Source organism: Microcaecilia unicolor, chromosome 2 (genome assembly GCF_901765095.1).
Source record: "Microcaecilia unicolor chromosome 2, aMicUni1.1, whole genome shotgun sequence".
Taxonomy (NCBI): Eukaryota; Metazoa; Chordata; class Amphibia; order Gymnophiona; family Siphonopidae; genus Microcaecilia; species Microcaecilia unicolor.
The window spans coordinates 291128510-291155281 of NC_044032.1; the positions used below are offsets into that span (position 1 = coordinate 291128510).

Genomic DNA, 26772 nt, shown 5'->3' on the forward strand with positions numbered 1-26772 from the left:
CTAGCAGGATGTTAGTGGGGAGGGGAGGGGAGGGGATGCTTTGAAGTCCCCATGCACATCTCCTACCCACCCTGCTAGACCATCTATGAGGGACTGTTATATACACTGTCAGCTAACACATTTGCTTATTTCTGATCTGATGAAGAAGGGCAACCTTCGAAAGCTAATCAAGAAATGTATTAAGTTATGTCCAATAAAAAAGGTATCATCTTACTTTCTTTTCCATGTTTTAATTTTGTTTGATTTCTATATATTGTAGATATATATTGTAGATATAACAATAGCTGTGCAAGCTCATTTTTCAGTTCTATCAGTACTCTGGGATAAATACTATCTGGTCCAGGAGATTTGCTACTCTTCAGTTTGTAGAACTGCCCCATTACATCCTCCAGGTTTACAGAGAATTCATTACGTTTCTCCGACTCGTCAGCGTCGAATACCATTCTGGCACTGTTATCCCACCCAAATCTTCCTCGGTGAAGACTGAAGCAAAGAATTCATTTAATCTCTCCGCTACAGCTTTGTCTTCCCTGATTACCCCTTTTACTCCTCGGTCATCTAGTGGTCTAACCGATTCTTTTGCCGGCTTCCTGCGTTTAATATACTTAAAAATTTTTTTTACTATGTGTGTTTGCCTCCTATGTTGGCTGTCATTTGGTCTTCTGTCCTCCTTTTTTAATACGAGAAATATATTTGGCCTGGGCTTCCAGGATGATGTTTTTGAACAGCATCCACGCCTGATGTAAATTTCTGACCCTTGCAGCTGCTCCTCTTTTTTTTTTTTTTTTTTCACCATTCTTCTCATTTTATCATAGTTTCCTTTTTTAAAGTTAAACGCTAACGTATTTGATTTCCTATGTATACTTACGTCAAAGCTAATATTAAATCCGATCATATTATGATCACTGTTATCAAGCGGCCCCGGCACCATTACCTCCCGCACCAGATCATGCGCTTCACTAAGGACTAGGTCTAGCATTTTTCCTTCTCTCATCCGCTCCTGTACCAGCTGCTCCCTAAAGAAGTTCTCGATTTCATCAAGGAATTTTACCTCCCTAGCGTGCCCCGATGTTACATTTACCCAGTCAATATTGGGGTAATTGAAATCACCCATTATTGTGTTGCCCAGTTTGTTTGTGTCCCTAATTTCCTTTAACATTTCTGCATCCCTCTGTTCATCCTGGCCAGGCGGACGGTAGTACACTCCTATCACTATCCTTTTCCCCTTTACACATGGAATTTCAATCCACAATGATTCCAAGACGTGTTTTGTTTCCTGCGGAATTTTCAATCTATTTGATTCAAGTCTCTCGTTAATATACAATGCTACCCCTCCACCAATTCGATCCACTGTATCACTGCGATATAATTTGTACCCTATTATGACAGTGTCCCACTGGTTATCCTCCTTCCACCAGGTCTCAGAGATGCCTATAATATCTAGTTTTTCATTTAGTGCAATATATTCTAATTCTCCCATCTTATTTCTTAGGCTCCTGGCATTCGCATATAGACATTTCAAACTGTTTGTTGTTCCTATTTACATCATGCTTAGTGCTTGACAGTATTGATTTGCAATCTTTTGTCAGATTTTTATTTTTATTTAAGGACAACTGATCTATTGTCTCTTTTGCAACCTCACTATCAGGATACTCTTATCTTCCCTGTTTTGGTGATTTCTTTGAAAGATACCTTATCCTGAACCATGCGCTTTTGAGCGACTGTCTGCCTTCCTCCCGTTTCTAGTTTAAAAAATTGCTCTATCTCCTTTTTAAATGCCGATGCCAGCAGCCTTGTCCCACCCTGGTTATGGTCCCACCTTTTCACTGCTGCTTTTAGCTCCTAGCCACAATTACCCTCCCCTTGTCCCTTCCTCCCTTCTCACCCAATACTTCCCTCACCCGTAACTGTCTTGTTTGTCTGTATTACTTAGATTGTAAGCTCTTTTGAGCAGGGACTGTCTCTTTGTGTCAGGTGTTCAGCGCTGCGTGCGTCTGGTAGCGCTATACAAATGCTAATAATAATAATGGTGGAGCCCATCCTTTCGGAATAGGCTCCCCCTTACCCAGAATGTTGTCCAGTTCCTAACAAATCTAAAACCCTCCTCCCTCCACCATCTTCTGATCCACTCATTGAGACTCCGGAGCTCTGCCTGTCTCTTGGGCCCTGCATGTGGAATGGGTAGCATTTCAGAAAATGCTACCCTAGAGCATCTGGATTTGAGCTTTCTACCTAAGAGCCGAGGAGTGTGTAGTGTGGAGCCTAAATTTGGCTTCCAGAACCTCTCTCCCACATTTTCCTATGTCATTGGTACCAACATGTACCAAGACAGTGAGCTTCTCCCTAGCACTATCTAAAATCCTATCTAGGTGAAGTGTGAGGTCTGCCACCTTTGCACTAGGCAGGCAAGTCACCAGGCGATCCTCACGTCCACCAGCCACCCAGCTATCTATATGCCTAATGATTGAATCACCAACTACAACAGCTGTCCTAACCTTTCCCTCCCGGGCAGCACTTGGAGACATATCCTGTATAACTGACTATAAATGAAGAGTTGTCCTAGGGGTGGGCGGGAAGACTAAACAGAATCTAGCAGGCACTGCAGAATTTAATCTGTTAATGCTGTGGTACAAAGTTTTTAAAACTAAGTGGAAAAGACTCTGGAGATTAGTTGATAAAATTTGCTTTTTATATTTTTATTTTGCCTATCACTAACCTACAATCCTCCTTTCTCCGAGGACAAGCAGGCTGCTTGTTCTCACTGATGGGTGACGTCCACGGCAGCCCCCTCCAATCGGAAACTTCACTAGCAAAGGCCTTTGCTAGCCCTCGCGCGCCGATGCACACCGCGCATGCGTGGCCGTCTTCCCGCCCGAACCGGCTCGTGTTTGCCAGTCTTCTTTTATCCGCGCTCGGGACGGTCGTGTTTTGCCGCCGTTTCGTGCCCCTCAAGTTGACCTCGCGCGTCTTCGCGATTTTCGTTAAAAAAAAAAAAAAAAAGACCGATCTGGTCTTTACCCTTTCCTGTGTTTCCAGCTTTTCCCCGCGTAAGTTTCCTTTCACTTTCGGGACCGGCCTATTTGGCCTCGGTACGGGTTTTTTCTCCCTTCTTTTTGGTGCCTTTCGTCGTCATCGCAAATTTTGATTTCGCCGGCGTGATTTTTCCGCCCATCTCATCGAAGTCTTCCAGCGGCTTCAAGAAGTGCACCCAGTGCGCCCGGGTAATCTCGCTCACTGATAGGCACGCTTCGTGTCTTCAGTGTCTGGGGGCTGGGCACCGCCCGCAGGCCTGCAGTCTTTGTGCTCTTTTGAAGAAGAGGACTCAGGTAGCGAGATTGGCCCAGTGGAACGCGTTGTTTTCGGGTTCTTCGACGACAACAGCACGAGACGCATCGACGTCGACAGCATCGAAGTCTTCGGCATCGACTGCATCGAGGCTTTTACCTACTGCATCGTCGGTACCGAGACATCGAAAGGCTGCGTCGACGTCGGTGGTACCGGGACCTCCGCTATTGCTGATGTCGTCGGACGGTGGTGCTTCGTCTGGAGTGCAGGTGAGGGCTGTCCATTCCCCTGCTGGTGGCGGTGAGCCTTCGGGTGGGTCTCCCCCTACCCTGAGGGCTCCTGCGGTACTTCCTTGTGGAAAAGAAAACAGGGGGGATGCGTCCCATCCTAGACCTAAGGGCCCTGAACAAATATGTGGTCAAGGAAAAGTTCAGGATACTTTCCCTGGGCACCCTTCTTCCCATGATTCAGGAAAACGATTGGCTATGCTCTCTGGACTTGAAGGACGCCTACACGCACATCCCGATATTGCCAGCTCACAAACAGTATCTGCGATTTCAGCTGGGCACATGTCACTTCCAGTACTGTGTGCTACCCTTTGGGCTCGCCTCTGCGCCCAGGGTGTTCACAAAGTGCCTGGCTGTAGTAGCAGCAGCGCTTCGCTGGCTGGAAGTGCACGTGTTCCCTTATCTCGACGATTGGCTGGTGAAGAACACTTCCGAGGCAGGAGCTCTACAGTCCATGCAGACGACTATTCGACTCCTGGAGCTACTAGGGTTTGTGATAAATTACCCAAAGTCCCATCTTCTCCCGGCGCAGAGACTCGAATTCATAGGAGCTCTGCTGGATTCTCAGATGGCTCGTGCCTATCTTCCGGAGATAAGGGCCAACAACCTGCTGTCCCTCGTCTCCCGGGTACGAGCGTCCCAGCAGATCACAGCTCGGCAGATGTTGAGATTGCTTGGCTACATGGCCTCCACAGTTCATGTGACTCCCATGGCTCGTCTTCGCATGCGATCTGCTCAATGGACCCTAGCTTCCCAGTGGTTTTAGGCTGCTGGGGATCTAGAGGACGTGATCCACCTGTCCACGAGTTTTCTCAAATCCCTGTACTGGTGGACGATTTGGTCCAATTTGACTCTGGGACGTCCTTTCCAAATTCCTCAGCCACAAAAAGTGCTGACTACGGATGCGTCTCTCCTGGGGTGGGGAGCTCATGTCGATGGGCTTCACACCCAGGGAAGCTGGTCCCTCCAGGAACAAGGTCTACAGATCAATCTCCTGGAGTTGCGAGCGGTCTGGAACGCTCTGAAGGCTTTCAGAGATCGGCTGTCCCACCAAATTATCCAAATTCAGACAGACAACCAGGTTGCCATGTATTACATCAACAAGCAGGGGAGCACCGGATCTCGCCCCCTGTGTCAGTAAGCCATCAGCATGTGGCTGTGGGCTCGCCGTCACGGCATGTTTCTCCAAGCCACATATCTGTCAGGCATAAACAACAGTCTGGCCGACAGGTTGAGCAGGATTATGCAACCACACGAGTGGTCACTCCACTCCAGAGTAGTGCGCCGGATCTTCCAAGTGTGGGGCACCCCCTTGGTAGATCTCTTTGCATCTCAAGCCAACCACAAGGTCCCTCAGTTCTGTTCCAGACTTCAGGCTCACGGCAGACTGGCATCGGATGCCTTCCTCCTGGATTGGGGGAATGGCCTGCTGTATGCTTATCCTCCCATACCTCTGGTGGGGAAGACTTTGTTCAAACTCAAGCAAGACTGAGGCACCATGATTCTGATTGCTCCTTTTTGGCTGCGTCAGATCTGGTTCCCTCTCCTTCTGGAGTTGTCCTCCGAAGAACCGTGGAGATTGGAGTGTTTTCTTGCCCTCATCACACAGGACGAAGGGGCGCTTCTGCATCCCAACCTCCGGTCTCTGGCTCTCACGGCCTGGATGTTGAGAGCGTAGACTTTGCCTCTTTGGGTTTGTCAGAGGGTGTCTCCCGTGTCTTGCTTGCTTCCAGAAAAGATTCCACTAAGAGGAGTTACTTCTTTTTATGGAGGAGGTTTGCCGTCTGGTGTGACAGCAAGGCCTTAGATCCTCGCTCCTGTCCTACACAGACCCTGCTTGAATACCTTCTGCACTTGTCTGAGTCTGGTCTCAAGACCAACTTGGTAAGGGTTCACCTTAGCGCAATCAGTGCATACCATTACCGTGTGGAAGGTAAGCCAATCTCAGGACAGCCTTTAGTTGTTCGCTTCATGAGAGGTTTGCTTTTGTCAAAGCCCCCCCACCCCCCACCCCCCGTCAAACCGCCTACAGTGTCATGGGATCTCAATGTCGTTCTCACCCAGCTGATGAAACCTCCTTTTGAGCCACTGAACTCCTGCCATCTGAAGTACTTGACCTGGAAGGTCATTTTCTTGGTGGCAGTTACTTCAGCTCGTAGAGTCAGTGAGCTTCAGGCCCTGGTAACCCAGGCCCCTTACACCAGATTTCATCATAATAGAGTAGTCCTCCGCACTCACCCTAAGTTCTTGCCGAAGGTAGTGTCGGAGTTCCATCTGAACCAGTCAACTGTCTTGCCAACATTCTTCCCCCGTCCGCATTCCTGCCCTGCTGAACGTCAGCTGCACACATTGGACTGCAAAAGAGCATTGGCCTTCTGGAGCGGACACAGCCCAACAGACAGTCCGCCCAATTGTTTGTTTCTTTTGATCCCAACAGGAGGGGAGTGGCTGTGGGGAAACGCACCTTTTCAAATTGGCTAGCAGATTGCATTTCCTTCACTTACGCCCAGGCTGGGCTGGCTCTTGAGGGTCATGTCACGGCTCATAGTGTTAGAGCCATGGCAGCGTCAGTGGCCCACTTGAAGTCAGCCACTATTGAAGAGATTTGCAAGGCTGCGACGTGGTCATCGGTCCACACATTCACATCTCATTACTGCCTGCAGCAGGATACCCGACGCGACAGTCGGTTCGGGCAGTCAGTGTTTCAGAATCTGTTCGGGGTTTAGAATCCAACTCCACCCCCCTAGGCCCATGTTTAATCTGTTCCAGGCTACACTCTCAGTTAGTTGGATGTTGGGTCAATCTCAGTTATGTCCTCGCCGTTGCGAGGACCAATTGACCATGTTTGTTGTTTTGAGTGAGCCTGGGGGCTAGGGATACCCCATCAGTGAGAACAAGCAGCCTGCTTGTCTTCGGAGAAAGCGAAAGCTACATACCTGTAGAAGGTATTCTCCGAGGACAGCAGGCTGATTGTTCTCACAAACCTGCCCGCCTCCCCTTTGGAGTTGTGTCTTCCCTTGTCTTTGTCTTGCTACATACGAGACTGACGAACACGAGCCGGTTCGGGCGGGAAGACGGCCGCCCATGCGCGGTGCGCATCGGCGCGCGAGGGCTAGCAAAGGCCTTTGCTAGTGAAGTTTCCGATTGGAGGGGGCTGCCGTGGATGTCACCCCTCAGTGAGAACAATCAGCCTGCTGTCCTCGGAGAATACCTTCTACAGGTACGTAGCATTCGCTTTAAACTCCAATCTTTAAGTTCCCAAAGCACAAAGCAAAATAGTGTTCACATATATTGCAGTCTCCTCTTTCTGTGGATGAAAAAGTCCCTTTTTTCGTATGCTGTCTACATCAGACATTGGATAATCTTGCTTCTTTACTCCCAGCCTATCATGATCACACTTTCACCATCCATGGTTTTCACCTGATCTTAAATGCTGTAAAAGAGTGGTATGAAAAGATGAAAGAGCTTGGAAGAAATTCGCCCCTTTTCACTCTTTATAACATTGCCATACAACATTGTTATCATCTATACCTGAATATAAGAAAAAACTGCTAAACGCTCTTACATCTCTGAATGCATCGTAACGAAAATTTCTTGAAGGTGAGAACTTGTGCTCTTCTAGACCTCCTACTTACTCCTTTTTCCCAGATGAGCTTTCATTTTTTCCTTTTGAATAAATTAATGACTGCAAGATTCTTCAGTTTTAGACCCCTGTGATTTCCTTCATCTGTCCCTCTTTCCCCCTCCTGCTTCTCCTATAGGGAGTATCATTTTTTATCCTCTTTTGCCTCCTTGTCCTATATAGGATTGGAGTGGAGGAGTAGCCTAGTGGTTAGAGCACCAGCCTCAATATCCTGAGGTGGCCATGTCAAATCCCACTGCTGCTCCTTGTGATCTTTCGCAAGTCACTTAATCCTCTATTGCCTCAGGTATAAAATTAGATTTTGAGCCCTCCAGGGACAGAGAAATACCCAGTGTACCTCAATAAAATAAAATACCATAATAATTACAATTAAATAAAAACTACTTCACCCTTCTGGTTCCCTGTTTGGTGGTGCTCCAGCTTAGCTGTTGAAACTCTTAGAAATAGTTAACTTAAGTCTGATGTAAGGCACAGTTCTCATTCAGCCTTTCATTCAACACAAGTTTAGATTCCTCAGTTTGTTCAAATTTTCATCCTATTGCAATCCTCCATGCTATTGCAAACCTCCCTATTCTTTCCTAGCTCTGTGAAAAAGCTGTACTCTCCCAGCGACTCTATTTTTGGAAGTCTAGTAATTCCTTTCATCAATTTCAGTTAGGTTTATGTGAAGGCCACAGTACAGAAACAATTCGTCTCAATGATTAATATTTGTCATCTTGATGCTGGCCAGGAAGTGCTACTTATCCAGCTTGACATCATCTCTGCTTTTGATTTGGTCAGTCATGACTGCTACCTACCTACCTACCTGAAGGAAACCGGTATTAGGGGCCTTGCTTTACACTGGTTTTGTTCTTACTTTTCTAATTGTTAGATACAATTCGCTCTAAATTGTTCCCTCTGACATGTGGAGTACCTCAAGGCTTTGTTTTTTTCTTCTAGCCTGTTTAACATCTTTATTGTACCTTTTGCTGCCTTTATCCAATCCTTTGATCTGAGTTTCTCTGTGGAGATGATATTCAACTGTTGGTGGCAAATGATATGTGGGCAATGCTTTTTTTGACTGCTTTGAGGTACAAACTTTTCTATTTCATCTTGAAACACTGATCATAAACAATCTCTTAATATTGGTAAGATTGTGGGTCTTTGGTTCTCTCATTCATGCTCTTCTACCCCGCCGCAGGTCTTCCTTAACCAGACCATCATACCTTTCAGGGAGCAATTATCTCTTGCGGTCCTCATTAACCTTTAAACTTCTAGGATGGTCCAGAAATGTTCTTTCTCTTCGTAAAATCAGATCTCTTAAACCGTTCCTAGAACCAGATGCTCTAAAGAGACTCGTTCACTCTGTTATTCTTAATAGATTGGATTACTGCAATGCTTTACTAATAGACGTTCCACTTCACGTACTCAGACCTCGTCAACTGATTCAAAATACTGCTGTGAAACTAATTTACAATGTCAAAAAATAGTCGTTTGACAACCACTTTATATGACCTACATTGACTACACATTCAGTACACACTAATCTTCAATAGGAAGGAGGTGCAGCACACAAAACATTATTAAAGAAAAATCTCGCACCTTATTCTCCAATGTGGTATACTAGCTTCCAAAAATTCCTTGTGTAAAAAGTGAAACTTGGAGAAAAAGCATCAATTTGCCCAGACCTATTATGACTTATAATGTTCTAAAAATGCTACAATACAATCATTGGTATAAAAAATCGCTCCATGAAATCCACTTTTAATAATCTTTATTACAGTGACTACACAAACATTTTCATATCCAGCAAAAACTGCTTAACTATAGAGGCATACACTGATGTACTTAACTTTCACAGAAAATAGCCCATCTGCTGAGCCATATGTCCTGTTTAGGCTGCAGCACTATGGTAAATTTTGATAACCGACATTCCTGAGGTGAGATGCAGATGCACTTCAGTAACAAGCTCCAGTGGAGAGCACCAGTCATCGGATCACAAAGAGAGTGCATTCCACTGTTCTCAGCAGCTTCTCTCTGGTTGTATTAAGTGAGGGAGACCTCTGCAGATGAAAATTCTGTCATTTCTGACCAAACTAAAGTATATTTTAGCAGCTTCAGTTCAGTATTGCATTGTTTACAGAAACCTGTGGGAAGACCATTATTTTCCTGCTCATGTTTTTTTGAGGCTCTGACTGATCCATTGCTTCTGAAGGAGAGTTGCAGAACTCAAGCCATTTCTCAGTTTGAAATGGCCCTTTTTGAAGCAACGAGTACAGGTGAGATTTTCTGTCCTTCCAGTGTCTTTATTGCTTTTCCTGGGAGCAGGACTATCAGTGTTACCAGAATTTTGGTTTCTGCTTATTGGGCATTTCTTTTCATATGGCTATCCTGGGAGCATCAGGCTGAGTAGGTTTCAGAACTTCCAAGGCTTTTTTCTTTCTGTCTCTGGGAGCAGAGCTTATTATTTTTACTGAGTGTTGACTGATTTTTATTTTCTTGTGGCTCTCTATGGATCATTAGGTACAGCTGTCAGTTTTACTAGATTGGTCCACTGCATTTGATTTAATTAGTCATTCTACTCTTCTTTCATGTCTTCAAGAAATTGTGTTGTCAGGTAAGCTACTAGATTGGTTTGCTTCTTATATCCTTAATCTTACATTTACAGTCCTATCTCCCTTTTCTAAGTCCGAAGCCCAACCACTTAATTGTGGCGTTCCCCAAGGATCTGTTTTATCTCCATTACTCTTAAATATTTATTTGTCCATTGTTGACATTGATTCGGGACTATAATGTTAGATTCTTCATTTATGCGGACAATATTTTGCTGATCTATCCAACTTCACACATCACCCCTTATCTTACAGCTCTTCAATTGTGCTTTGATGCTCTTGCTGAATGGCTAGCTACTCATAATTGGTCCTTAACCCTTCAAAAACAGTAACGTCTTGGATTGCAGGTTTTCATCCATCACCTACCGTTACTCATATTCTTTTTCATAGACCAATTCCGACTGTAACGTCTTTCTGTTATTTAGGTATTTTCCTTGATTCTAGTTTGTTTTGCGCCTCAGCCCAATTAGTTAAAACCATTTTTTTCTTTATCAGGAATTCAAGACCTATTTGTAACTATATGCGCTTTCAGTATAGTTACCCATGTTTTTTTTTTAATCGCGTTTGGACTACTGTAACACCATTTATTGTGGAATCACTAAATCTTTATTATGCCATCTTCAGACTCTTCAAAATTCAGCAGTTAGATTATTATGCAAAGCTCATAAGATCAAGTTACACCTCTGTTGGCCAAACTTCACTGGCTCTCCTGTTCAGTATCGTTCAGTGTTTAAAATTTTATGTCTCACACATAAGGCTCTTCATAATGGTTTCTTACTGTATCTTTCCTTTCTGGTTATTCCTTATTGTCCTAATCATAATCTCAGATCCTTGGATGTGAATCGTAGGATTATCCCCTCAACTTGTTTAGACCACTATGAATCTACACGCTCCTCTGCTTTTTTCTTCCTGGCTCCAAAGTTATGCAATGAGCTCCCCCCCAACCCCCCAAACATTAGATCTTAACCTTCTTTTTCAAAATTCAAGCAACTGTTAGACACATTTTTTCCATATGGCTTTTGGATACTCTGGCTAGCGAATTAAGGTTTATGATTGCAGGAACCATGCACTTTTGACTTCCCCCTCCTTTCAGTCTCTTTTCTTCTTGGAATGACTGGTACTGTCCTGTTTGTTCTCCGAGGACAAGCAGGCCTACTACTTTCACATGTTGGGTAACGCGATCCACATTGCCAAGTTCAGAGCTTATATCAAGCTGGAAAGAGCTTGTGGAGCAAGAGACTTGCATAGCCAATCGTTTTCCTGAATCATGGGAAGAAGGGTGCCAAGGGAAAGCATCCTGAAATTTTCTCGGACCAGATATTTGTTCAAGGCCCTTAGGTCTAGGATGGGACGCATCCCCCCTGTTTTCTTTTCCACAAGAAAGTACCTGGAATAGAATCCCAGCCCTTCTTGCCCCGGTGGCACGGGCTCGACCGCATTGGCGCTGAGAAGGGCGGACAGTTCCTCTGCAAGTACCTGCTTGTGCTGGAAGCTAAAGGACTGAGCTCCCGGTGGACAATTTGGAGGTTTTGTGATCAAATTGAAGGCGTATCCTAGCCGGACTATTTGAAGAACCCACTGGTCAGAGGTTATGAGAGGCCACCTTTGGTGAAAAAATTTTAACCTCCCCCCGACCGGAGATCTTCCGGCACAGACACTTTGATTTCGGCTATGCTCTGCTGGAGCCAGTCAAAAGCCCGTCCCTTGCATTTACTGGGGAGCTGCAGGGGCCTGCTGAGTCGCACGCTGTTGACGAGAACGAGCGTGCTGGGGTTTGGCCTGGGTAACAGGCTGGCGAGAAGGAGGATAGGTAACAGTTTTTCTTCTGCCATAAAAACGTCTACCAGTTGAGGTAGATGGTGAAGGTGCCCGGCGGGAGAATTTGTCGAATGCGGTGTCCCGCTGGTGGAGCTGCTCTACCATTGTTCGACTTTCACACCAAAAATATTATCCCCCCCGGCAAGGAGAATTCGCAATCTGCTGCTGAATCCTATTCTCTAGGTCGGAGGCACGCAGCCATGAGAGTCTGCGCATCACCACACCTTGAGCAGCGGCCCTGGACACGACATCAAAAGTGTCATAAACACCCCTGGCCAGGAATTTACGACACGCCTTCAGCTACCTGACCACCTGCTGAAAAGGCTTGGCTTGCTCAGAAGGGAGCTTATCCACCAAGTCCGCCAACTGCCGCACATTGTTCCGCATATGAATGCACGTGTAGAGCTGGTAAGATTGGATTTTGGCCTGGAGCATTGAGGAATGGTAGGCCTTACTCCCAAAAGAATCCAAGGTTTTAGAGTCTCTGCCCGGGGGCGCCGAAGCATACTCTCTAGAACTTGACCTTCTTAAGGGCCAGATCCACCACCCCAGAGTCGTGAGGCAACTGAGTCCGCATCAACTCAGGGTCTCCATGGATCCGATACTGGGACTCGATCTTCTTGGGAATGTGGGGATTAGTTAGCGGCTTCGCCCAGTTCTCCAGCAGTGTCTTTTTGAAGACATGATGCATCCTTAGGATTCCTTAGGTGGCGAAGGATAGACCAAAAGCTCAAACATTTCAGCTCTTGGCTCATCCTCCGTAACCACAGGGAAGGGAATTGCCGTAGACATTTCCCGGACAAAGGCCGTGAAAGATAAACTCTCGGGAGGAGAAAGCTGTCTTTTAGGGGAGGGAGTGGGATCAGAAGGAAGACCGTCAGACAGAATCCAGCATAGCATAGCCGAAGTCAAAGTGTCTATGCCGGACGATCTGCTGGTCGGGGGGAGGTTAAAATTTTTTCACCAAAGGTGGCCTCTCATAACCTCCGACCAGTGGGTTCTGCAAATAGTCTGGCAGGGATACTCCCTCAATTTGATTTCCAAGCCTCCAAATTGCCCACCGGGAGTTCAATCCTTCAGCTTCCAGCACAAGCAGGTACTTGCAGAGGAACTCTCCGCCCTTCTCAGCGCCAATGATCGAACCCGGGCAAGAAGGGCTGTGATTCTATTCCGGGTACTTCCTTGTGGAAAAGAAAACAGGGGGGATGCGTCCCATCCTAGACCTAACGGCCCTGAACAAATATCTGGTCCGAGAAAATTTCAGGATGCTTTCCCTTGGCACCCTTCTTCCCATGATTCAGGAAAACGATTGGCTATGCTCTCTGGACTTAAAGGATGCTTATACTCATATCCCGATACTGCCAGCCCACAGACAGTATCTTCGATTCTGTCTGGGAACACGGCACTTTCAGTACTGTGTGCTACCCTTTGGTCTCGCCTGTGCGCCAAGGGTGTTCACAAAGTGCCTGGCTGTAGTAGCGGCGTCTCTACGCAGACTGGGAATGCACATGTTCCCTTACCTCGACGATTGGCTGGTGAAGAACACCTCAGAGGCAGGAGCTCTACAGTCCATGCAGATGACTATTCGACTCCTGGAGCTACTAGGGTTTGTGATAAATTATCTAAAGTCCCACCTTCTTCCTGTTCAGAAACTCGAATTCATAGGGGCTCTGCTGGATGGATTCTCAGTCAGCTCGTGCCTACCTCCCCGGAAGCGAGGGCCGACAATCTTCTGTCTCTTGTTTCTTGGGTACGAGCATCTCAGCAGATCACAGCTCGGCAGATGTTGAGATTGCTCGGCCACATGGCCTCCACAGTACATGTGACTCCCATGGCCCGTCTCCACATGAGATCAGCTCAATGGACCCTAGCATCTCAGTGGTACCAAGCTGCTGGGGTCCTAGAGGACGTAGTCCTGCTGTCCACGAGTTTTCTTCAGTCCCTCCATTGGTGGACAATTCGGTCCAATTTGAGTCTGGGACATCCTTTCCAAATTCCTCAGCCTCAAAAGGTGCTGACAACGGATGCATCTCTCCTGGGGTGGGGAGTTCATGTCGATGGGCTTCACACCCAAGGGAGTTGGTCCCTCCAGGAACAAGGTCTACAGATCAACCTCCTGGAGTTACGAGCTGTCTGGAACGCTCTAAAGGCCTTCAGAGATCGGCTGTCCCATCAAATTATTCAAATTCAGACAATCAGTTTGCCATGTACTACATCAACAAGCAGGGGGGCACCGGATCTCGCCCCCATTGTCAGTAGGCCGTCAGAATGTGGCTTTGGGCTCGCCGGAACAGCATGTTTCTTCAAGCCACGTATCTGGCAGGCGTAAACAACAGTCTGGCTGACAGATTGAGCAGGATCATGCAACCTCACGAGTGGTCACTCAATTCCCGAGTGGTACGCGAGATCTTTCAAGTGTGGGGCACACCCTTGGTGATCTCTTCACCGCTCAAGTCAATCACAAGGTCTCTCAATTCTGTTCCAGACTTCAGGCCCACTGCAGACTAGCGTCGGATGCCTTCCTCCTGCTTTGGGGGGAGGGCCTCCTGTATGCCTATCCTTCCATACCTCTGGTGGGGAAGACTTTGCTGAAACTCAAGCAGGATCAAGGCACCATGATCCTGATCGCTCCCTTTTGGCCGTGTCAGATATGTTCTCCGAGGACAAGCAGGCTGCTTGTTCTCACGACTGGGGTGACGTCCGCGGCAGCCCCCACCAACCGGAAGAAGCTTCGCGGGCGGTCCGCACGCAGGGCACGCCCACCGTGCATGCGCAGCCGTCTTCCCGCCCGTGCGCGACCGTTCCCGCCAGTCCTTTCTTTTCCGCGCCTGGAGAGAGTCGTGCTACTGCCGCTCTCTCTTAGTCAGCCCCGGAAAACCGTCGCGTTCTTCGCGAATTCGTTTATTTTTTGTTTCTGTTGCCGCGCGCTCCAGTTTTCCTTTTTTTCTTTTAAAAAAAAAAAAAAAGAGAGAGCACGCGCTTTATTTTCCCTCGTTTTCTAGCGAGGGCGTCGCGATTAGTGCATACCATTACCGTGTGGAAGGTAAGCCGATCTCGGGACAGCCTTTAGTTGTTTGATTCATGAGAGGTTTGCTTTTGTCAAAGCCCCCCATCAAACCTCCTACAGTGTCATGTGATCTCAATGTCGTTCTGACCCAGCTGATGAAACCCCCTTTTGAGCCACTGGATTCCTGCCATCTGAAGTACTTGACCTGGAAGGTCATTTTCTTGGTGGCTGTTACTTCAGCTCGTAGAGTCAGTGAGCTTCAAGCCCTGGTAGCTCATGCTCCTTATACCAAATTTCATCATAATAGAGTAGTCCTCCGCACTCACCCTAAGTTCTTGCCAAAGGTTGTGTCGGAGTTCCATCTGAACCAGTCAATTGTCTTGCCAACATTCTTCCCCCGTCCGCATACCCGCCCTGCTGAAGTCAACTGCACACATTGGACTGCAAGAGAGCATTGGCCTTCTATCTGGAGCGGACACAGCCCCACAGACAGTCCGCCAAAATGTTTGTTTCTTTTGATCCCAACAGGAGGGGAGTGGCTGTCGGAAAACGCACCATCTCTGGGCTGACTCTTGAGGGTCATGCCATGGCTCATAGTGTTAGAGCCATGGCAGCGTCAGTAGCCCACTTGAAGTCAGCCACTATCGAAGAGATTTGCAAGGCTGCGATGTGGTCATCTGTCCATACATTCACATCGCATTACTGCCTACAGCAGGATACCCGACGCGACAGTCGGTTCGGGCAGTCGGTGCTGCAGAATCTGTTCGGGGTTTAGAATCCAACTCCACCCCCTAGGCCTATTTTTATTCTGTTCAAGGCTGCACTCTCAGTTAGTTGAAGAAGTTAGGTCAATCTCAGTTATGTCCTCGCCGTTGCGAGGCCCAATTGACCGTGTTTGTTGTTTTGAGTGAGCCTGGGGGCTAGGGATACCCCATCAGTGAGAACAAGCAGCCTGCTTGTCCTCGGAGAAAGCGAAAGCTACATACCTGTAGAAGGTATTCTCTGAGGACAGCAGGCTGATTGTTCTCACAATCCCACCCACCTCCCCTTAGGAGTTGTGTCTTCCCTTGTCTTTGTCTTTGCTGGACTGACGTACACGAGCGAGTTCGGGCAGGAAGACGGTCGCGCATGCGCGGTGCGCATGCAAGGGCTAGCAAACGTCTTTGCTAGAGAAGATCTCTGATTGAAGGGGCTGCCGTGGACGTCACCCATCAGTGAGAACAATCAGCCTGCTGTCCTCGGAGAATACCTTCTACAGGTATGTAGCTTTCGCTTTATGGTATTGCATAGAGGGTTCTGAATGATAGAGTGAAATTCCACATCCTCCTCGGTACCGATGGCGGGTGTCGAGCGAAGGCTAAGAAGCACCATCATCGATCTCCTTCCATGCATGGTACCGGGAGCTCCGGGGAGCCGAGGGAGTCGCTACCCGAGAAGCGTCGACACCGGGAGGATCGCTCACCCTCCATACAAGAGGTGCCGATGCATCGGTCGTCTGGCAGCCTGGTACCGGCTCTCGAACCGCCTCAGATTTTGCAACCGACTCCTGCACCGGCCTCCCAGCCTTTTCCGATGGAAGCTCTCGAAGAATGCAGGGCCCTTCTTCCAGAGCTTCTGGAAGGGTTGCTTCGCCAGTCTGCCTCGGTGTCGGGGGTGCTTGCGCCTTCCTTACCGACTGCGGAGGCGGCATCTGGGCCATCACCTGTGAGGAGGTCCCCATCCTCGGTACCGCTTGCAGTATTGGTTTCGGCTGCCACCCAGGTCGATTCCCCCTCGACGTCGGTGGAGGAAGCTTCGCCGGAGTCCAGGCAGGGGTCGACTTCTCAACAGCCCCCTCGAAGTCGTCGATCCTCGACATCGAGACAGGCTCGGTCTGCTCTTAGGGAGCTTTTGTCCGACAACGATGAGGAGCGCTCGTGGAAAGAGGAGGAAGACCCCAGATACTTTTCGGAGGAAGAGTCGTGTGGGGTTCCCTCTGATCCTACTCCGCCAATTGAAAGTAAAATGTCTCCACCTGAGAGTCTCTCTCCTTTTTTTTGTTCTGGAAATGTCGAAGGACATTCCATTCCCTATGGAGGTTGTGAATGAGCCCAGGGCTGAGATGCTCAAGGTCCTGGATTATCCTTCTCCACCTGCTGAGGTTGCAACAGCCCCCTTGCATAATACACTAAGTGCTTATGTGAAATTGGTCTTGCCCTCTTTCTAACCCAGATGTCCCCAAAAAATCCGAGTCCCAGTACAGAGTCCATGAAAAGCCTGTAATGGTGAAGGCCCAACTTCCTCACGATTCCATGGTAGTGGACTCTGCTCTCAGAAGACCTAAGAGTACTAGGGACTATGCCTCAGCACCCCCAGGCAGAGAGTCTAGGACTTTGGATTCTTTTGGGAGGAGAACATCTCAGGCCGCTATGCTCGCCGCCAAGATCCAAACAAACCAGCTCTACACGAGCATCCACTTGCGGAACTCAGTGCGGCAACTGTCTAGTTTGGTGGATGCACTCCCTCCGGAGCTCGCTGAACCTTTTCACCAGGTGGTCAGGCAGCAGAAGGCGTGTCGCAAATTCCTGACCAGGGGGTCTTACGACACTTTTGATGTGACATCCCGAGTAGCTGCTCAAGGTATAGTGATGCACAGACTCTCATGGCTGCGTGTCTCTTACCTGGATCAGAAGACCCAGCAGGGAATGGCAGATGTTCCTTACCGGGGGGACAATCTTTTTGGAGAAAAAGTAGAGGACATGGTCGATCAGATAAAAAAGCATCATGATGCCATGGATTCTCTCTCCCGCCGGACGTCTTCTGCTACTGCCTCCTCTTCTAGGAGGTTTTTTGGAGGGTAGAGGAGTGCTCCCTATTCTTATAATAGGCGTAGGTACACTCCTGCTCCTCGGCAGCCGGTTCAGACTCAGCCCCAGCATGCGCGTTCCCGTCAAGGCCGTGCGCCTAACACCCCTAGGGCTCCCCAGCAAAAGCAAGGGACGGGCTTTTGACTGGCTCCAGTGCAGCATAGCCTCGGTAAGTGTCTGTGCCGGGCGGCTTGCCTGTGGGAGGGAGGTTGATATTTTTCCACCAAAGGTGGCCTCTCATAACCTACGACTGGTGGGTTCTTCAAATAGTCCGGTTAGGATACACACTCAATCTGGTATCCAGGCCTCCAAATTGCCCACCGGGAGCTCAATCCTTCAGCTCCCAGCACAAGCAGGTACTTGCAGAAGAACTCTCCGCCCTTCTGAAGGCCAATGTGGTCGAACCCGTTCCACCAGGGGAAGAAGGACTGGGATTCTATTCCAGGTACTTGTGCAAAAGAAAACAGGGGGGATGTGTCCCATCCTAGACCTAAGGGCCCTGAACACATTCCTACTCCGAGAAAATTTCAGGATGGTTTCCCTGGGCACCCTTCTTCCCATGATTCAGGAAAACAATTGGCTATGCTCTCTGGACTTAAAGGATGCCTGTACTCACATCTCAATATTTTCAGCCCACAGGAAGTATCTACGATTTCAATTGGGAACTCAGCACTTTCAGTACTGTGTACTGCCCTTTGGCCTCGTGTCTGCACCCAAGGTCTTCACAAAATGCTTGGCAGTTGTCGCAGCATCGCTACGCAGACTGGAGTGCATGTGTTCCCTTATCTCGACGATTGGCTGGTGAAGAGCACCTCGGAGGCAGGAGCTCTACAGTCCATGCGGATGACTATAAATGCTGGAGCTACTGGGGTTCGTAATCAATTATCCCAAGTCCCACCTTGTCCCGGTTCAGAAATTGGAGTTCTTAGGAGCTCTGTTGTACACACGGACGTCTCGAGCTTATATTCCCCAGGCAAGGGCAGACAGTCTCCTGGCCCTAGTGTCCTTCGCTCGAGCGTCTCAACAGATCGCAGCTCTGCAGATGTTGAGACTCATAGGACACATGGCCTCCACAGTTCATGTAACTCCCATGGCACGCCTACATATGAGATCAGCTCAGTGGACCCTAGCTTCCCAGTGGTGCCAAGCCACAGGGGATCTAGAGGATGTCATCCGTCTCTCCACCGATTTTTGCAATTCCCTTCAGTGGTGGACCATTCGATCCCATTTGACCCTGGGACCGTCCATTCCAAATTCCTCAGCCACCAAAAGTGCTGACGACGGATGCATCCCTCCTGGGGTGGGGAAATCATGTAGATGGACTTCACACTCAGGGAACTTGGTCGTTTCAGGAAAAGGATCTTCAGATCAACTTCCTGGAATTACGAGCGATCTGGAACGCTCTGAAGGCTTTCAGAAATCGGCTGTCCAATCAAATCGTTCTTATTCAGACAGACAATCAGTTTGCAATGTACTACACCAACAAGCAGGGGGGCACCAGATCTTGCCCTCTGTGTCGGGAAGCCGTCCAGATGCGGCTTTGGGCTCACCACCATGGCATGTTTCTTCAAGCCACAACAGGCGTAAACAACAGTCTGGCCGACAGACTGAGCAGGATAATGCAACCTCACGAGTGGTCACTGAACATGGACGTTGTCCACAAGATTTTCCGAGCGTGGGGCACCCCTTCGGTGGATCTTTTTGCCACTCAAATCAATCATAAGGTCCCTCAGTTCTGTTCCAGACTTCAGGCCCATGACTGACTGGCATCAGATGCCTTTCTCTATCATTAGGGAACAGATATCCTCCCATACCTCTAGTAGGGAGAACTCCACTGAAACTCAAGCAAGACCTTGGAACTATGATTCTGATTACACCTTTCTGGCCCCGTCAGATCTGGTTCCCTCTTCTTCTGGAGTTGTCCTCCGAACAACCATGGCGATTGGACTGTTTTCCCACCCTCATCACTCAGAACAAGGGGTCGCTTCTACATCCCAACCTCCAGTCTCTGGCTCTCACGGCCTGCATGTTGAGAACTTAGAAGTTGCCTCCTTGGGTCTTTCAAAGGGTGTCTCCCAAGTCTTGCTTCCAGAAAAGATTCCATGAAAATGTGTTACTCTTTTAAATGGAGGAGGTTTGCCATCTGGTGTGACAGCAAGGCCCTAGATCCCTTTTCTCATCCTACACGGACCCTGCTTGAATACCTTCTACACTTGTCAGAGTCTGGTCTCAAGACCAACTCTGTAAGAGTTCATCTTAGTGCAATTAGTGCTGCTTATTACCGTGTAGAAGGTAAGCCTATCTCTGGACAGCCTTTAGTTGTTCGCTTCATGAGAGGTTTGCTTTTGTCAAAGCCCCCTGTCAAACCTCCGCCAGTGTCATGGGATCTCAATGTCGTTCTCACCCAGCTGATGAAGCCTCCTTTTGAACCACTGAATTCCTGCCATCTGAAGTACTTGACTTGGAAGGTCATTTTCTTGGTGGCTGTTACTTCAGCTCGTGGAATCCGTGAGCTCCAAGCCTTTTTAGCCCATGCTCCATATACTAAATTTCATCATAACAGAGTAGTCCTTCGCACTCACCCTAAGTTCTTGCCGAAGTTGGTGTCGGAGTTCCATCTGAACCAGTCAATTGTCTTGCCAACATTTTTTCCCCGTCCACATACCTGCCCTGGTGAAGACAAGTTGCACACCTTGGACTGTAAGAGAGCATTGGCCTTTTACGTGGAGCGGACTAAGTCCTATAGACAGTCCACCCAGCTGTTTGTTTCTTTTAATCCCAACAGGAGGGGAGTCGCTATCGGAAAACGCAGCATCTCTAATTGGCTAGCAGATTGCATTTCCTTCACTTACGCCCAAGTTGGGCTGACTCTTGAGGGCCATGTCACGGCTCACAATATTAGAGCCATGGCTGCTTCAGTGGCTCACTTAGTCAGCCTCCATTGAAGAGATTTGCAAGGCTGCAATGTGGTCATCAGTCCACACATTCATATCTCACTACTGCCATCAGCAGGATACCCGACGTGACAGTTGGTTTGGGCAGTCGGTGCTGCAGAATCTGTTCGGGGTTTAGAATCCAACTCCACCCTCCTAGGCCCATATCTGTTCTGTTCCAGGCTCCACTCTCACTTAGTTGAATTTATTTTCAGGTTAATCTCTATGTCCTTGCCGTTGTGAGGCCCATTTGACCAATCTTAATTGTTTTGGGTGAGCCTGGGGGCTAGGGATACCCCATCAGTGATTAGTATTGAGCCTGCTTGTCCTCGGAGAAAATGAAGATACATACCTGTAGCAGGTATTCTCCGAGGACAGCAGGCCCAATATCACAACCCTTCCTCCTCCCCATTGGAGTTGTTGCAGTTCTACAGTTTGCTTTTTATTGAACTAGTGTCGTGTCGCGGGTGGGAAGCCATTTGCACATGCTGCTAAAACTCCTAGATTATTTTGGAATCGGTGGTGGCACTCTCAAGTGGATCAAAGGTTTTCTAACCACAAGAACATATCAAGTGAAATCTAAAACAAACATCGTCACCGTGGAAACCTGATTGCGGAGTACTGCAAGGATCACCACTATCACTGATCCTTTTGAACCTCCACTAGCCAAGACCTTATCTACCCAAGGCCTTAACCCATTTATCTACGCTGATGACGTTACATTATATATCGCCTACAAACATGATTTGGCAGAAATCAGCAACCAAATCGAGCTCAGCTTAAACATCATGAACTCATGGGCAAATGCATTCCAATTAAAACTCAATACAGAAAAAACACACTGCCTCATCATCTCATCCCAATACAATACATACAAATCCACAAACATTAACATCCCAGGATACAATTGACTGTAACCTCTCACTAGAGACCCAAGCGAAATCCACCATAAAGAAAATGTTTTTCTCAATGTGGAAACTCAAACGCGTGAAACCATTCTTCCCGAGGGAAATATTTCGTAATCTGATACAATCAATGGTACTAAGCTACGCAGACTACTGTAATGGAATCTATGAGGGATGCAAAGATCAAATCATTAAAAAACGTGTTTTGACAGCACCAAACCACTCCGAGAAAAACTGCACTGGCTACCAATCAAAGAACGTATCACTTTCAAAATCTGCACGAATGTTCATAAAATTATTTACGCCGAGGCACCTGGATACATGACAGACCTTATTGACCTGCCAACCAGAAATACCACAAGATCTGCACGATCTTACCTAAACCTCCACTACCCATCTAACAAAGGACTCAAATACAAATCTACCTATGCATCCAGCTTTTCCTACTTAAGCGCACAACTATGGAACGCACTGCCAAAAGCAGTAAAAACTACGCTAGACCACCTAAATTTCTGGAAAGCACTAAAGACAGTCCTGTTCAGTAGAGCATACCCCACCGACCCAACATAAAATACCTGGACACCTGCGACACAATATAACCAAAGACCGTAATGGACATTACCTTACTCTTCCTCCCCCTCTCCTTCTCTAAAACTCCCCCAATTGCCTACCCCTAGTTACCAACCATACATGTACCTTATCTACCATAATATCACATTGTACTCATTCATACCTTATATTTGTTCAGACCAATACCGGCTAACGCCGTTAACAGTAATATGTAAGCCACATTGATCTTACAAATGGTGGGAAAATGTGGGAGACAAATGCAACAAATAGTAATAATAATATTAAGTCTCTGCTCTAATCACCGTTTTTTTCTTTTTCCAACAGGGGAACTGAAAATCCTTCCCCTTTCACTTCCCTCACTGACTTCTGTGATTGTAATTTGACTCATTTAGGCAGCTGAGTCACAGGCTACAGCTCTGTCTGCTTACTAGCTCTGGTATGTACCAAAATAGATTGTCTCTTCCCCCTTTCTGGTCTCACCCATAAATTTATCCAGAGCACCTTGTGAGACCTCAGGGTCCCTGACCCCCTAATCTTACATAGAATCTATGAGAGAGAGAACTTTTTCTTCCCTCACTAACTTACAGTGCCCTCGCTCCCCACAATCAGCACATTCAAGTCATTCAGATCTGGAAGCCTGGTCTAGCCTTGAGCTCTCGCACATCTCCCTGTATGGCCTCATGCAACAGTTGATCTCAGCTCTGGTCCTGACTAAAGATTTCCATTTCTCAGTAGTTTTACAAGCCCCCTCCCTCCCCCTTCTCCTGTTCCTGCTTCTTACAGAAAAACACAAGACTTTTAGTCTAATAATTCAAACAGCTATAATGTACTTCTTTCTGTTACAAAGGAGCTAGTTAGATCCTGAATTATACATTTATAATGTTATATGGAAACACAATATATTTATTTCCCACAGCCTTCCAGCAAGCCTCCTATCTTGCTACCTGCAGCTGGGGTCTCAGGAGGTCAAGGCCCACAGATCCGGGACCGTCTTTCTATCCCCTTTCACCACCTATCACCGATATAGTGAATAAACAAACTTTAAAGCTTTAAAGCTTAAGGAAAAGAAACACCATTCCTCAAAAGTCAAGCAGCTCGCATCTTGAAAAGAGGAAACAGCCAAAATAGTGTCTCTCACTGCATACAGTTCTTCTCCTGTCACCTCCATGTTGGCAAACCTAAATCCCCCTTCGCTCTCAGGAGGGGGCACCCTCCTCCTAAACAGAGCAAATCCTCTTATAACGCCATGCTCTTTACCCTATGATCAGAGATAATAGCGTGCTTAAATTCTGTTATTTGTGATCACAGGGGCGGTATAGCCCCGTGCTGTTCCAGCGCTATTTTTACAGCGGTGTTTGGAACAGCGCGGGGCTTTCGATCAACCGCCCACCAGTTTGCTAAAGAGTGCTTAGAAGTTGTCATATCAAGGTTGTTAAGATTTATATGTTATGAATAGTTGGAAAGTTTTCCTGGTGTCTTTAGTGCAGTGGGGATAATAGAGCAAGGCTCTTATACTGTCCAATGTATGAAGCGTGGACTCAGGGCTGGAAGCTTCCATTTTCGAGGCGGTTCTGGTGGAAGAGGAGGGAGGCCACCTACTCCCAACGAATGTAGGGGGGTGGGGAAGGGCTGCTAGACCACCAGGTCGGGGGGGGGGGGGGGTTGACTCGCAGCCCATTTGAAGGGGATGCTGGGGGGAGGGCTAGGAGGGGCTAGAGATCCACCGGATCTCCAGCCCCCCTAAACTTGTGTCAGGGGGTGCTGCTGCATTGGGGGGAATGGGGGACCTACTATCATGCAAATGCGTGCTGAACAGGGCTCACCATCCTCCCCAATGGTCTGCAAACCCTAATGCCAGCTCCGAGCTGATGTAAGGTTTGCTGCTGACCGCACACTGCTCGCTGATCATTGAGGAGGAATGTATTTAGCATGCATTTGTTCAGTCTCCAGCAGATGGTGGACGTGCAGTCTGTGACTTGATCTGGTAGGCCCTATGGAGGGCAGTTTTGTTTTTGTTTTTTGGGGTTTTTAAATTCTTGGTGCAGCTTTTCTATAATAAAAAAAAAAAAAGTGAGAAAATACCTTTCCAGCTATTCCCTTTCTTCTGGCCACAGGGTGTTGGTTTATAGGGGTCACTGCCATACCCCAGGGGTGCATTAACTGGGTAACTGGGTGCCTCCACCTCTCTGTCTTGCCGTTGGGAGGACCGGATGCCTCAGTTCCACTGCAGAACACAGGACCCTTGAGTGCCTTATTCCTTATGACATTGGCCGATAAATATTTTGGAAAGAAGCTCATCTGGCTCATGTTCCTGTAAAGATTCAGGTTTGGTATGTCTGTCATTCAGACTGGTAGAGAGATTGAAATGAGAATTGTAGTGTATCTTCTCTTTTATATAATCCAAAAAAGTCCAGACAAAGCCATCCAAGATTGTATTAGCCCAAATTTGTCCAAGTTCAGTTCTTGAAGACTGCAAGCAGGCCAGGTTTTCAGGATATCCCTAATTAATATGCCTGAGAGAGATCTGAATGCCTACATAACATCCATTGTATGCAGATTTTTCTCACATATATTTGTTACAGTATAATACATTATCACTCAACATTAATTAAACCTTTATTACAACCTTCAAAACTACTTAATTAGTATAATATGCAAAATTATTAAAACAATCTAACTGTAGAAGCGATTCCACCTACAATCTAATGTACTCATAAATTGTCCATACCTTTGACTCACAAAACACAAGTCCTGGATGATCCAAAGTCACAGTTCAACAAGCCATGCTAATGAAGAAAATCCAAGGTGGTGATGAAAGCTTCCGACTTGCTTGAAATGTTCATTCTACTTTCAAAATCCCCCAGTCAGTGGGTGTTGACAGCCATCAATTAACAACGCTGTAATTAAACCAAACCAACTTGCTTGAAGAAAAATCAATACCCGATCGAATGAGTGCTTGATAAAAAGGTTACCACCAAAGTACAGAAACACCAGTGCTTAAATTGGGCTCCCCATCACATCAGCAAATACAAAGCCAACTGTCCATCCAGTTTAACCAGTGTCACATGATAATTTATTATACTGTTTTGATTTTTCCATTATCACTTTATAGATTGTGAACCCAGTTATTTTGTTGCATGTATATTTGTTAGGGATATCCTGAAAATCTGGCCGCCTTGCAGCCCACGAGGACTGAACTTGGAGAAGCCTGTATTAGCCAACCTGTAGTTCTCTGTGTTGTGAGATTTAAATGAAATCATTTGTTGACTCTTGTGCTTGTTGAAGCTGTAAAAATTCTTGGTAAGAAAAAGGGGGAAGTTGGAGGTAGATCCAGGGTACTGGAGTTCAGTTCCTCATCTTCATGGTCCTATGTTCTATCCATTCTGTTACAGGAATAGAATACATAAAATGAATTACTGACAGTCAAATTCTTATGTGCAGTGAAAGTTGTAGATCTAAAACCCTGGTTCATTCCATTTGGTTGTGTCACTCTTTGCTGTCATACAGGATATTAGAGGCATGCTGTCTGATCCTATTATCCTTTCTTTCCTCTTCTCCCCACTGATCCTGCAGGTGAATGAAGAAACGGGAAATAGACGTCCAGTAATGCTGACGTTACTACGTGTGCCTAGACTCAGTAAGAACTCCAAAAATGGGAACGGTCAGGAGCTGGAAAGGACACTGGAGGAAGGGAAGGAAGCTGAAACGAAGATCAAAGAAGAGAAAGGGAATGGTACTGCAGTTTTTGTGGTGAACATTTGTGTGCAGATTTTAGAGTATTTCTGTGTACTTCTGTTTTCATGTTGAGGTCCTGATGTTCTATTTCAGCCTTTTGTTCATTCTTAGTTTATTACCTGATGTCTAAACAGAATAGATATGTGTTCAAGGGCTGTTTAAATGAGGGGTGGGGTGGAAGAAGAAAGGGTGCACAGCAGCCTTGGAGTACAGTTCCCAATGGGGATGTCATTTTCTGACAGTTTCTAGCATAGTGAGTCGTAGAATCTGTGGGACCACACTGCAACAGCTGCACCAACTCTTTTAAAAGAAACATATATGAGTGGTTAAAACCTGCAAGAATGTAACAGATCACAAGCCCCAGTCTGATTCCATCAATACTGCTGCTTACTACTGACCAATATCAGCAGCACCCCCTGGTTTTGGACAGATGAGAAAGGAGGGATGGAGTAAAGACTTAGTGAATGAGGGATGTTGGAAATTTGGTTATTTATTTTAATTTCAAATCCTTATCTTCACTTTACAAAAAAAGTGTTATAAAAAAAACCCCAAAGAAATAATTTGAATAAATGAATATTAAACGAAAAGAAACAGAAAACAATATAAAGCCCACATTGAAGGGAAGAAACAAAGTTAAGCAAACGATAAAGAGAGACTAATAGCTATTCATGAAGTGCCCTAATTACCATATAGACCTCACAAATGCCTTCCAATTATCAAAAACAATATTGAAACTTAAGAACCCACTGAATCCTTTTTCCCATTCAACCTTTTTTTAAATTTGGAAGTTTCTAAAAACGTAGAGTGGTGCAGCTTGAAAAGTTTTGTGTCCTGTTTCCTGTAATGCAGGGGTGTCCAACCTCGGTCCTTGAGAGCTGGAATTCAGTCGGGTTTTCCCCAATGAATATTCATGAGATCTATTTACATGTACTGCCTCCATTGCATACAGATCTCGTGCATAAATAGTGGAAATCTTGAAAACCTGAACTGGTGAAGTTAGACGCACCTGCTGTAGTGGCATAACTGACCTCAAATTTTGGATTGGCAAACTGGGTGGGCACATGTCCCTCTCCACATTCTGCCCCCTTCCCCACTCCACCTCATTTCAACTTAAAACATATTAAATACCTGAGCTGGTGGGGTTCCCTAAGT

The 26772-nt window shown here is 46.9% G+C and overlaps 1 protein-coding gene across 1 annotated transcript in view; it reads left to right on the forward strand.

The window, feature by feature from the left end:
* HUWE1 (HECT, UBA and WWE domain containing E3 ubiquitin protein ligase 1) overlaps window positions 1–26772 on the forward strand; it is a 1034695-nt gene that overhangs the window by 548506 nt on the left and 459417 nt on the right. The window contains 1 exon segment of the mRNA XM_030194273.1: window positions 25459–25618. Coding sequence (XP_030050133.1) covers window positions 25459–25618 — 160 coding nt within the window.